The sequence below is a fragment of the Mangifera indica genome, chromosome 7, assembly GCF_011075055.1.
Source record: "Mangifera indica cultivar Alphonso chromosome 7, CATAS_Mindica_2.1, whole genome shotgun sequence".
Lineage (NCBI taxonomy): Eukaryota > Viridiplantae > Streptophyta > Magnoliopsida > Sapindales > Anacardiaceae > Mangifera > Mangifera indica.
The window spans coordinates 14,422,758-14,436,307 of record NC_058143.1 but is presented as its reverse complement, the minus strand read 5'-3'; the positions used below and the strand labels follow the sequence as shown (position 1 = coordinate 14,436,307).

At 28.7% G+C, this 13,550-nt stretch overlaps 2 protein-coding genes across 2 annotated transcripts; one reads left to right on the top strand and one right to left on the bottom strand.

The window, feature by feature from the left end:
* Positions 1-1,736: 1,736 nt before the first annotated feature.
* Positions 1,737-4,627, top strand: LOC123220480 (glucan endo-1,3-beta-glucosidase 8-like). The gene is made up of 2 exons (XM_044642714.1): positions 1,737-2,894; positions 3,368-4,627. Exons 1-2 carry the CDS (start codon positions 2,566-2,568, stop codon positions 4,473-4,475), a joined length of 1,437 nt encoding a protein of 478 aa, XP_044498649.1. The 5' UTR covers positions 1,737-2,565; the 3' UTR covers positions 4,476-4,627.
* A 5,813-nt stretch (positions 4,628-10,440) lies between these two features.
* On the bottom strand, positions 10,441-11,954 carry LOC123220281 (GATA transcription factor 5-like). Its single transcript, XM_044642395.1, has 2 exons — positions 11,623-11,954; positions 10,441-11,447 (listed from the first exon to the last, which is right to left on the bottom strand). The coding sequence occupies exons 1-2, from the start codon at positions 11,773-11,775 to the stop codon at positions 10,713-10,715; spliced, it is 888 nt and encodes a 295-aa protein (XP_044498330.1). The 5' UTR covers positions 11,776-11,954; the 3' UTR covers positions 10,441-10,712.
* Positions 11,955-13,550: the final 1,596 nt, after the last annotated feature.

The window sequence follows — 13,550 nt, the reverse complement described above, 5'->3', positions numbered from 1 at the left end:
CATTTGGTGTCACTGAATCCTGATTGATTTAGTGTGAAATAGTTATCTTGGAAATTTAAGGATGTCAACCAAAGAGTAATCTGCGTTTTCCCAACCAAGGAATGACTTTAAAACATTTTTTCATCTCTAATAGGATAAATAACATTTTTCATCTAAAATTAAGCGTAAATAATTTATTTATTTAAAATTAAATTTTATTAATAGGATAATAGTATTAAAGGATAAAATTATTAATTTATTATTATTAAAGAATAAAATTATTATATAACTCTAAATTAATAAAAATTAAAAATAATATTTTAAAAATATAAATTATTTAAAAAATCATTTTATTTCATTTCTTTTTACCATCACTCATTTTTCTCTTTCTTTCTATAAATAAAAGTACTTTTTATCATATAATTAATATTTAAAAATAAATTGTAATTTTTAAAAATACTGAAAGTTTTTATAAAATTTTTAAGGAGTTATCAAAATTTTTGAAAATATCACTTTCTGTTCTAATTGTTATAAAAATGGTAGTTGTGTATCAAATGACTAAAATTTTTTTATTTTTAAAATTAGTAAATAATGAAATTATTATTTTATCTTTTTCAAGTTCATTTTTTTAAACAAAATTTTAAAATGGATAGAAAAATGTTATTTATATCAAACTTAAGGTGGAAAAATGTTATTTACTCTTACCTAAATGACTAAATTAAGGTAGTGTAGACGAAATTACTGAACTCTTACTAGCAAAAGAAAAATGTGACACCTTTTATCTTGTTTCTTATGCTCCTTAGGTTGTGAACTTCAAGTCCGTAGCTCGGTTATCTTTTTTGTCCCTTTTTATTTTCCCTTTAAATGCAGTTCTATGAAGAGAGATTGCTAGGTGAGCACTTTCAGTCTTCTCTTGTCTCGAGCTCTCTCCTCTTGCGCCTCTAATCAAAGTAACAGAAACTACAATGAATAAAATGTTTTGCTTTTGGTAAGAATAATATTATGTATATAAATAAATTACATATAATATAATTTGATAATATCTGATTTGATGATTTTAAAGTAAAAAATAATAATAATAAATTATCATATTATTCAATCATACGCTATCATCTCAATTTATACATAAAAAGTTGTTATATAATTTGTTTTTTTGTATTGTTTTATTTTATTATTACACTCATGTAGTTTGAAAGCACTCACTTTTCATATAATGGTATATACATAATTTAATACACAAATAATGATACATCATTATATAATTTGATAATTTTAAATTAAAGATAATTTTAAATTACGTATATAATGGTATATACATAAGTTAATACACAAATTATATATATTATGTATAGACATAGTTTTATTGCTTTTCATAAATTATCTCTTGTTTTGTTGTACTTCCTTTAGTAAAAGTGAGAGATTATTCAACTTACATGCATATTCCAAATCCGTAAAGCCAACCACAATAGTAATATGATCTCATCTTAAGTCTCAAACTTATACTCTCGACTTAGTCGCTCAAACTATACCTTCAAGGCATACACAAACAACCTATCCCATTTCTTTCCATCAAATATTTTTGTTATTTAATATTTAATATTTATGATTTGATGAAGTTATATGTCATTTTAAATTATCTAATTATATAATGATATATATATAAATATATTATTTATATACTTAAATTTGATACAGATTGAATTACTCTTCCAAGCATATATTATGATCTTACACATCAATGTCATATGTATTAGTATTCAAACTTGCTCCTCATCTCGAGAGGGACACAGCATTATTTCTTTTTTGAAAAAAAAAAAATTAAAGGATTCAGATATAACTGTAGTTTCAAACTCATTTTCACTAATGGAGATAAAAAAAATTTTGCATGAACACGTTTTTAGATCATAATTCTTTTCTTTTCCTCTTGAATTGATCAAAGTGACTTTAACCTGTCAAGCTCAACTAGCTTGACGTAATTATCTTATCAAAATCTAGCCGTTAACCCCTCTCATAATCCCACTCTGTTTTTTTCTCACCTCTGTTAAATTCATTTGTCCGTTAATCTTTCTTTTTGATCTTCTCTCTCCTTTGCTTTCTGGGTTTCTCATCAAATCTCCTCTGTTTGCCCTGTTTTTCACTCTTTTCATCCCTTTTCAATCTCTTCTAATCATTCCCTTTTTATCTTTTAACACAAACGTGTTTTCTAGAAATGTGTTGTAATACTGTTTTTGTCTCCTAAAACAAAGTCGATAATTTTCATTTTTGGATTCCATTACTGGACTGCTCTGTTTCTGTTTTAACATTTTTAACGCCCTCTCTTCTATAATAGAAAAATATAACAAATATACCAGTATAAATCCTACTTTTTGTATTATTTTTTATTTATTTTGATATTTTTTACATGTTTCACGATCTTTGATCGCTTCATTTTCGCTGGTTTCTCGTACCCACCTACCAGATACAGTTTTTTCCCCTCTCCATCAGTTAGTTTTCTGTTTTTCTTATATTTAATACTTCTCACACCACCTGACTTATTTTCCCGGAAAAAAAAAAGTTATAAACTTTCCCGGAAAACAAAGATAAAAAATGGGCTTTTCTTCGTGTCTGAAATTGCTATTGATTCTTGGTGTTCTGAGTTGTTGTGTTAATAGTCTTGGTGTGAACTGGGGAACTCAAGCTAGCCACCCTCTGCCTCCGAATATAGTGGTACAGATGTTGAAAGACAATGGGATAACAAAAGTGAAGCTTTTTGATGCAGATCAGAACACCATGAGTGCTCTTGCCGGTTCTGATATTGAAGTTATGGTGGCCATTCCTAATAATCAACTTCAGGTTATGACTAGTTATGATAAAGCCAAAATTTGGGTGAGAAAGAATGTCACAGCATACAATTTCAAAGGCGGTGTTAACATCAAGTAAGTTCAAATTTTGTTGTTTTACATTGCTTTTTAGTTTTTTTTTTTTTAATTAGCTGATGTGGGGTTGTGCTATTCTAGCTGGCATTCATGTAGTGAACAAGAATTTCAATGTTTTTCTAGAGAACTTTTGACTTTATTTTTTTTAGAGTTCTGTTCGCCTGAGCTTGTGATCCATTGATTTTGGACATTTGTTGAAATTTGTGATTCTTTGTGTGTGTGTGTTACAGTTGAGGTCTGATGTATAAACTAGGTGACTGAATTCTGATAAATCCGAATTCTGATGCCTTATTAGAAGAATTTGGTTGTATGGTTTTCATTGTTCGATCTTGAGGATTTGCAGTGATTTATGAAATTATTTTATCAATATTCTATTTGTATATGTATTGTGCTAGATTTTTTGGGAAGGTGTTTGCAAATAACAGGCAATCTCATTGATTTTTTCATCGTCTTTTTTAAAAATCTTGCCACAGATATGTAGCAGTTGGGAATGAGCCTTTCCTCAAATCCTACAATGGTTCATTTCTAAATTCCACTTTCCCAGCACTTCAGAACATTCAAAATGCTCTTAATGAAGCTGGAGTTGGAGATTCCATAAAAGCTACAGTGCCCTTGAACGCTGACGTCTATGAATCCCCAGACAACACTCCTTATCCATCTTTTGGAAGGTTCCGTTCAGATATTAGTACACAAATGACCCAGATTGTTGAGTTTCTAAATAAGAACGAAGCTCCTTTCACTGTAAACATCTATCCTTTTCTTAGTCTCTACGGTAATGATGATTTCCCTGTAAATTATGCTTTCTTTGATGGGGCTTCTCCAATTGTTGATAGTGGAACTGGAATCGAATACACCAATGTTTTTGATGCCAACTTTGATACTTTGGTTTCGGCTTTAAAAGCTGCTGGATATGGAAACATGACCATTTTAGTAGGAGAGGTTGGTTGGCCAACTGAAGGGGACAAGAACGCGAACAATGGTTTAGCTGTTAGATTCTATAATGGCCTTTTACCTAGACTTGCAACCACGAAAGGTACCCCTCTTCGGCCTGGATACATTGAAGTATACTTGTTTGCTTTACTTGATGAGGATGGGAAGAGCATTGCTCCCGGAAATTTTGAGCGTCATTGGGGAATCTTTACGTATGATGGACAGCCTAAATTCCCAATAGACTTTTCTGGTCAGAATCAAAACAAACTCCTTGTTGGTGCCAAAGATGTGAAATACCTTCCTAATAAATGGTGTATGTTTAATCCGAATGCCAAGGATGAGAGCAAGCTCACTGATAACATAGAGTTTGCCTGCAGTAACTCTGACTGCACAGCACTTGGATATGGCTCTTCTTGTAACAACTTGGATGCAAACGGGAATGCTTCATATGCATTTAACATGTACTTCCAAATCCAAAATCAGGATGAATTGGCCTGCGGTTTTCAAGGTTTGGGCACAGTTACTACACAGAATCTTTCAACAGGGCAATGCAATTTTCCCATTCAGTTAGCTATATCTTCTTCTTCTTCTTTAAGCCCCTCATTTGTGGGTTTGGTGTTTATGATGGTATTATCATATATGTTGCAATAGATTTATTAGATTATGGATAGAATCTTCTTATTTTTCACTTTATTTTTTTCTCACTTTTTCATTTATTTTTTATAGTTCAGCATATGTTACTTTGAACCTATATTTATTTTGAAATTTATTCAATAAAACTACACTCCCTTTTGTAGTTTGTATGCATCAGTTTTGTTATAAATTTCAGTTTAATGATTCTTTTTTGGCGATGTGATGGAAATTGGTCGATCTTGTTGGATTCACAGTCATATGGCTGTGCTCAAACTCCTCACAGATTCCATTTAGTACAAACTTAGAATTCTGATTTACATCTTTCTTAATCTACTAATGTGCTCTTTCTTCTTCAGCATAGATACATGTTTCAATTTTTGGGGACTGAATGCTGCTTAAGTTTGTGACTATATCTTAAGTGCCTAGAAATCTTTCTGAAATAATCTTAAACTAGAAGCAGACACATTTTGTCATATGTGTGCTCAGACACAACGTTCTCCGGGGAAGAAAGAATCAGAAAGTTCCTTTCGCGGAAAAGTATTGAATGTTCTCCAGGTTTTGATTATTCTGTGAGGCCAGCATGTTAAAAGTTCTTGTATGCCAAGTTTCAGTTGTGGAAATTTATGAAATACAGAGCATTTGATTTGAGGGCATGATGAGTGTTCTGAGTTCCACATATATGTAAATTTCTTTCATAAAATAAGGCTAGCCAGGGAATGTGTAGTTGCATCTTCATCTTCATCTAAAATGGAGAAAAGGGTTTTATTCAGATGGACATTATTGGTAATTGATCCATTGTTGAATCACCCGCCTTTTGTGGTGGTATAGGCTGTGATGAAACCGTTACTACTCACATAAATTAAGATTCTTTATACTGTACTCAAGCCCATTTGTGACCCATTGGGTTTTTAGCCCAATTCACATTTGTCCAATTTTTTCTGGTCTAGAGAAAGAGAGTACATTTATAGGTTTGAATGTTGCTAGGAATTGATAAATTTGTAATTATACTATATTTTATATTCGTAATTACTTTGTTTGGATTAGATCGATAAAACAAAAGTTGGTAGAAGGTGGCAATTTTTCAGGAGGACTAGGCATAACAAGTGATGAATGACTATCCCTGGCCAAAACTCCAATTTGAGGTAGAATGTCTAATAGTAAAGGAAATGATATCAAATTAAGAATGAATGGGCATTCCCAATTATGAACACCCATTTCATGTCAAAACTCCAATTCAAGACAAAATGACTAACGAGCAACTAAATAATATCATTCTTAATCAAACAACGTCAAATTAAAAACCATAATAGTCATTCAAACTTCATCAATATTATAAAACAGAACATGCAACGGCTAAAAAAACGATCGAATGAATACATGTTCTTTAAAGGCAAGTATTGTATCAATTAAAACATTCATTCCATTGCAACTTTATATTTTTCGATTTCACCTTTTCAAAGAAGACTCTGAAACTATAAACAATACTATTTTTTTTATTATCCTAAGATCCTTTGGCATGATTTGGAAGACTAAGTGCATATAAAGATCAAGGAAGACTAAATCTACTCATTTCATCTCATGGGTTGATCTGTAGAAGTCTTCTTTACTCCTCTTTGTACTTTATGTTAAATTTTATTTCATGCATTGAGGGGATCCTAATTTGATGATAATGAGAAATTGTGTCATCAATTTACGAGAAAATCATTTACAATGTGTGTGTGTGTATATATATATATATATATATATATATATATATATATATATATATTATTTAAGATGTGAATTAATTTTTTAATTGAATATAAAAAAAAAATTGATAAAATAAATAAAATATAAAAAGTAAAAGAGGGCCTATAGAAAAGCAAAATAATTGAGAGAAAGAGACATGCACAATTAATTTAGACCCATTATTTTTATCTACCTTCAAAATCTTAGGCCAAGCTTGTTCAATTTTCTGCCCCACATTGCACCACTTGCCTCACATCTATACCTTAATTTCAATTACGCCCCCTAATTATCAATAAATTAAAATTTCAACACATCTCATTGCAATTCCCTCTTACATCAAATTTGTCGGCCAACATTTTTCAAAAGTATTTACAAAAATTAAGATATGGATAAGCAAAAATCTTTCGTATAAACAAAGGTTTCACCATCTATCACAAGACACTTTTTTCTTACCCATCAAACTTTCATTATCATTTTTTTCTACTTTTCTTCTTCACCCTTCTTTTTCGGTTTATTGATTAACCTTATCTTATTTTCTACGTTTAGTCGGCAATTGTTATCGATTATGATAATAAAATAATATTTTAGTATTGTTTTTATTATATTAATCTAAACATAATAATAATTTATATTTAATAATCTTCAAGATAATTTTTTCTTTAATAATATTTTACGTTTTTTTTTTAAATATTATTCAAACCAAACACTTTTCTTAGTCATTTTTACATAAAATTTGGCTCAACCTCCATTTAAGGGTGAATACGAACAAAGCTAAGCTCAAATACCTTTTGACTCGAATTCAGTTTGAATAAAAAATAAATCAATTCAAGTTCTACTCAAATTTAGGATATTTTGAGTTTGATTTGATTGAAAATAATTCGGTTTGAGTTTAACTCAAATTCATAATTAGAATATATGACTCAAATTTGTGGCTCATTAATAAAACAATATCATTTAACAATTATTTAACATAATTTAAATCGAATCACGAGTTAATTTCAAACAAAATTGAGTTATCTATTTAATTTACGAGTCAAACTGAGATGAATTTTTTATAACTTGAATTCAGTTTAATTTTAAAATGAATCAAACTTCTTAATTCGAACTCAATTTATAGTTAAAATAAATAAATTCAAATTAAATCGAACTAACTCTCAAACTCAAACGAGGTGAGGTTGGGTCCAGCCCTAACTCCACCAAAATCTACAAGATTTATAAAAGTTTTCGTGTGAATGTAAGAATGTAACTAGTGTTGGAAGCATGCAAAGTTAAAAGTAAGAAGAAATTAGAAATTGAAACGAGGAAGGAAAGTGGCTGACAAAATAGGCAACAGAGAAGGGACCCATAAGCCATAACACACAACCACCCACCACCTAAAATTAGATTAAATTCAATTTTATTTAATTTAAACGTTATTATTATTTTTTTTTTTTTTCATTTTGAGATTCAAATTTGAAAATTGTGGCTGCTCATTTCACTGCATTGCATTGCAGTGCACTGTCCTCAACAATCAACATGATGTTTTATTCTCACCGTCCTTCATTTATTTAATAATTAACTTAGAATTTAAGTTTTTATTTTCATAAATTTAAGAAAAAAAATACTTTGCATAAAAAATTCACATCATTATTTTTTTTTAGTAATCCCATTTGAATAAGATTGTTCTTTCAAAGTCAACCACACTAATAAGTCAAAAATTTAATTTTAAAATATTATCGGAAGGTATTTAAACTCATATCCTTTTATACATAGAACCCTAGTTAGTAAATACAGAAACAAAAAAAAAGATAAGAATTATGTAGGTATAATATGATAAATGATAAAAAATACGTTTATAAAAATACAAAACACGTATATATAGGTTTAATATAACACATCGTCAATAATATGTTTTAAAAATATGATAATATCAAATATAATTTTAACACTTTTTATAAATTTTCTAATTAACAATTCAAATATAAGGTATTTAATTTACTATTAAACCTAATATAATATAATATATAATCAAAATTCAATTATCATAAAAAATTATCTAGAGAGATTAGATATTTGGGTGATAAAAAAATTAGGTTTTTTATTTTATATAATTATAGTATTATGATAATTAATTAAAAATACAAAAAAGACATTTTTTTAATTTAAAAAATTCATAAAAATTGAAAAACTTAAAAAACAATAAAAATACGAGTTTAATATAAAAAATATATAAAATTCGTGTTTAATATATTTTAAATTTAAACTTTTGAAATAATGTATTTAAAACCCGAATAACTCACATTTTTTTTATCTAAATATAAAATCGCTCAATTATCATTAAAACTACCCGTTAACAAAGGTTTAGTCTAAAGTTGATGTAAAATAAATATATATAATATATTTATAATATTATAAATATTTATAATATTATAAATATTTATATATATCAGTATCTTGAATCATATGATATATAGAAAACATTTAAAAAATGACAATAAAAAATTAGACATTAACAAACTCCATTTCCACGACCAAAATACTTTAATTCAAAATTTTATTTAATTATAGATTTCCCATCAACAATCCAATCTTAATTTCTATGCAAGAAATTTAATTTTCAAACTTTTGTCAATGTTAGTTATCTCTAACACTCTCATCCAATAGGCCAATGCCATCTCATCACTTTTTTTTATTTTTTTATACTAAAATCTCCATAACTTGTGCTTGCACGAAACATCACGCTTTGAGTACTAGGAATTTTTCTCACTTCTTTTGTCTTAGAATATAATGTAAATAGTTCTGTGAAATGGCTGACTTCCGGAAAAATCGATATATTTTTTTACATATAATTTATATATAAAAAAATATATATTATTATATAATTAAATAATTTTTAATTATATAATAATATATTATTTATATACTTAAATTATATACTAAAAAATATACGTATAACATTATCATTGTTGGGCTCCTCTACTTGAGGACTATTCATTCGGGACAAAATCTTACATTTTTATATATAGTGTAATAATAATTTTTTCACACATTTATGACACACAGTATTAGTTGATTAGAAAAATTATATTTTAATAATAAGATTTTATATATAAAAAGATATAAAAAAATAAAAAAATTATATTTTAAGGTTAAATTACTATTGAAGATTTTTATTTTAAAAAGATGGGGATTATCTTAATGAAAAGTTAGAAGCTGGTAAATTCAAGTAAGAAAAGGGTTTTGGTTTTCTTCTGAAATGAGAAAAGAGGGAAATTTTTGGAGACTGAGCTAGTCATGGAAACTTGAAACATTGTGCAGACAAACAAAGGGAAAATGAAAAAGAAAAAGCAAAGGTGAATAAGGAAGAAAGAAAGGACAAAGAATCTCTTAAAACTGTATGCCATTTGGTACAAGGCATCACGTGCATGCCCGGAATGAGTCCATCTCCACACCTTATCTCCATTCCACCACTGCCAAATTACTCTTTCCAATTTATTTATTTTTAACGTAATTTTATATATAGAAATACACATAATTCAATGTAAATTATAAAATTAAATTTAACCATTTAAAATTTATAATTGAGTTCACTTTGATTTATTAAATGGTTACAGTTTAAATAATTTTTAAATCGAATTAAATTATAAATTGTATTTTTTTAAATATATATATAATTATATTTAATAAAATTTTTAATAAACAATTATATGTACAATTTTTTTATATTTATTTTACATATTTATACCTATATTTAACGTAATTTTTCAACAAGTATTCAAGTGTATAGCTTAATTTTTTATATTTATTTTATCATTTTTTTAAGTATATATTATATTCTTGAAAATTACAAGTTAATTAATTTTATTAAATAATATATATTAAAAATGAATTATTTTAATAAATTCAAACTTAATTAAACTATATTTTTTTAATTTGTTTTAATTTAGTTTAAGATCTAACCTAATTTAGTTTAATTTAAAAAATTTTTAAATCATTTTTTAGAAGTGTGGTATGAAAATGCCTCAATCAGTGTAGTTCTTATGATGCTGTTTAATTAGGAGAAGGATCTTTGATTAAATTGATTTATTAGTTTCACCTTTCTGGGTCAAAATATTCTGCTAAGAACAACCATCATTAACATGTTCTTTTCACTGCCTGCCTTGTTTGTCTGTATATTGTATGTTTGCTGCAGCATGTTCCACTTGCCTTTTTCTCTGGCACTATAATTATGCATACATTTTCCCGAGAAAATCTACCCAAGAAACTTTCCCAACCATGACAAATTAACCTCAATTTGATTAATCACAATTGGACTCTAAATACAAAATATCATAAACGCCAGTGATATGAGCACTTTTGGAACAACCCCAGTAAAATCTGAGCAACTGAAGAAGAAGAAAGGAAGAAGATGGCCTTAAAATTTGAGCAATTGACAGCACTAATACTACTACTACTTCTACTAATAATGATAATAACAATTAAAATTTCTCCATATTTTTCTATCTAAAACTTTAAACTTGAATTTACATACTGAAAAATAAGAAATTTTCACTTGGGAACTGAAGGGAGCAAGGCCATTCTCATCTCCATAACTTTCTTGTGAGAATTGGAGTGCAAATAGCTCACAAAAGTAGGACTTTTGGCTGGTCTATATTCTGGCAGCAACCTCCCTGATTTGTACCTCACCCCACATGCATTGCACAGTGTTTTTGGCCCCAATGGTCCAGCCCTCCACTGTGGGGTCCTTTGGGCTAAGCAATGGGTGCACCTCCTTGGCTGCTGCCCCCCTATGTGTCCCTCTACAACACTCTTCTCCACCTCCTCTTGACTTTGCACATCACAATCTTTCACTTTGTTGCTGGTGGCGGTGGTGGTGGTGGTGGTGGGAGTAGGAGTAGTGGGTTCTTTTTTGGGCTCAATGAGTTGACTGTCAGCCAGCCAATAGGCCTGGTGGTGGTGGAGCAAAGGAGGGTCAGAGGTGGGCAAGTTAAGGAGTTGGCTGTGGTGAATGCTATTCCAGGTGGTGAATGGGTGACAGATTAAAGTTTCAGTTTTGGAAATGGAAGGTGCTGGGGATCTCTTTCTTTTGCTTCTGGCCTTGCTTGGAACCACAAACTTCTGCAGAGAAGGTGGAGTTTGTTGGGGCTTTGAGGATTTTGGTACTTCTGTACTTCCATTTTCAACACTAGTTTTAGGTACGGCTGCTGCTGGAAGACAGCTCCCTGTGCTTGAAAAACAATCCTCCACAAAAACTGACAGCCATTCCAAACTAACATCCACCTCCTGCAAAAAACCCAACAAAATAAAAAACATATTTTGAACACAAAACACAAACAAAGCAAAGTTCGAAACTTTATCTCCATTTCAGACTCTTCTCTGAAACCCAGAAGAGGGAAACACAAACACAAACAAAGCAACAAAACAGAGGTGAAAGCAAGAAAAAAGAGGAAGAACAGACCGTGTTTTGAGCGGGGAAAAGGTCATCAAAAGAGGCATGAGTAGTTGTAGTGGCAGTAGTTAAAGAACCAAGCTTTGAGCAAGGAGGAGAAAGGACTTGCTCCGGCTGGTGGTGATACTCACCGGCGACAGAGACATTACGGCAAAAATCCATGGAAATTATCTGTAGTAAAACCAAGAGAAACACAGAAAAGAAAAAGAGTTTAGGTTGAAGAAGAAAAATCTCAAGCAGCCTGTGTTTAAGTCTGTGTGAGTAGCAGTAGTTGTGGCCCTTTATGGCCTGGATTTTGTGTCGGCAGATAAAGGTAACAGAAGCAAAACAATCAAACACAAAGGAAAATTAAACTTTCACCGCTCCCTCTCTCTCCCTTTAAATTTTGTACCAAATTAATCACTCTTTACTGTTCATAAACCTAATTAATTAGGATTAATTGGGTGGTTAATTTTGATTCAATAATGAAAGCGTTATGCAAGTAGAAGTCATACATTTTCTTTCATAAAGTTATGAATTTTGTAACTTATAAGCCTTTAATTCATATAAAATAAAGTTGGCATCAATTAATTGGAAAACAAATGGGCGGGTCGTTTTGGTTTCTCACACGTGTCCAGCTGCTATTGGATCCAACTTTCAAAATGTTGTGACTTATTTATTTGGCATTTTAATTTAGGCCACCTAAGGAGGTTGGGAGGTGTCAGCAAGGGTTGATGATTAGTCAAAATTGAATTATTAAAAAAAACAATTTATAAAAAAAGATAAGATGAATATTTTAGAATGTATTTTAGAATATAAAAATTCTAGATAATAAAAGTAAAAAAATAATTTTTTTAAAAATTAAATTAAAAAATAATTAATTTTCAAAATTAAGATTGAAAAAACAAATAAATTTTTTTCTTTAAATAAAATTTTTAAATGATAATTTTACTTTTTTATAACAACAATATTTTTATAATTTTTCTTTTTTATAAAAATATTTATAAATAATTAATTATCTCAATCTAATGTTCCTAGAAATGTGTACTCCACTAAGAAAAGGTCAAAAAAATTGGACTAGTTTTATTTAAAAAATGAATAATAAATTAATAATAATACAATTACCAATAAAAACATTTTAATTATATAAATTGAGGTTTAACATTAATAATAATAATAACAATGCAATAGCATTTGCCCACATTTTATTATAATCGACAAGCACATGGCAAATGCAGCTTTCACATTTATTTGATAAAATTCACAACGTTCAACTAATTTTTCATTTTTAATATTAAGAGAAGAAGAATATTATTTTTTTAATATGATCCGCACAAAATAATATATTTTTGTCTTTCTCATGTCATGCATGCTCAGAATATAGATTATTTTAATAATGAGGTAATTTTATCAGAAAGTATATTTTGTTATTTATCTGATTTTATTAATGCTCAAAAGGCTTATTCCCCTCCCTTAGGATTGGTTTATTCTTAAAGTGATTCCCTCTCATTTTTAAAAGTGTAAGTAATTATTTGTTGTCTAACTTCTGTTAAAATTTATTGTTACTTATAAAGATAAAACTGTTATTTTACAAAAAAACAAAAGAGTCCCTCTCACCTCCCCATCATTTGATTTTTCTATTTATTATTATTATTATTATTATTTTCGGTTCATATGGTTTTGATGATGTTGTTGTTTATATTAATGTTTTAGTCCATCTTATGTTAACCCAAATGTGCGAAGACATCATCCCACTCTAACTTATTTCTATTAAAAACAAGATTAAAGCATCTTTAGCTCAACATTTAATATTATTTCTTATAATATAGAATATTTATTTTGATTTAGTTGAAACATAAATGTTATATTTGACATAAAAATCATCTTATTACTCGAGAATCTTCTTAAAAAACCACAAATTCTTATTATAGTAGTAGACCCACAAAAAAAAGATTTGA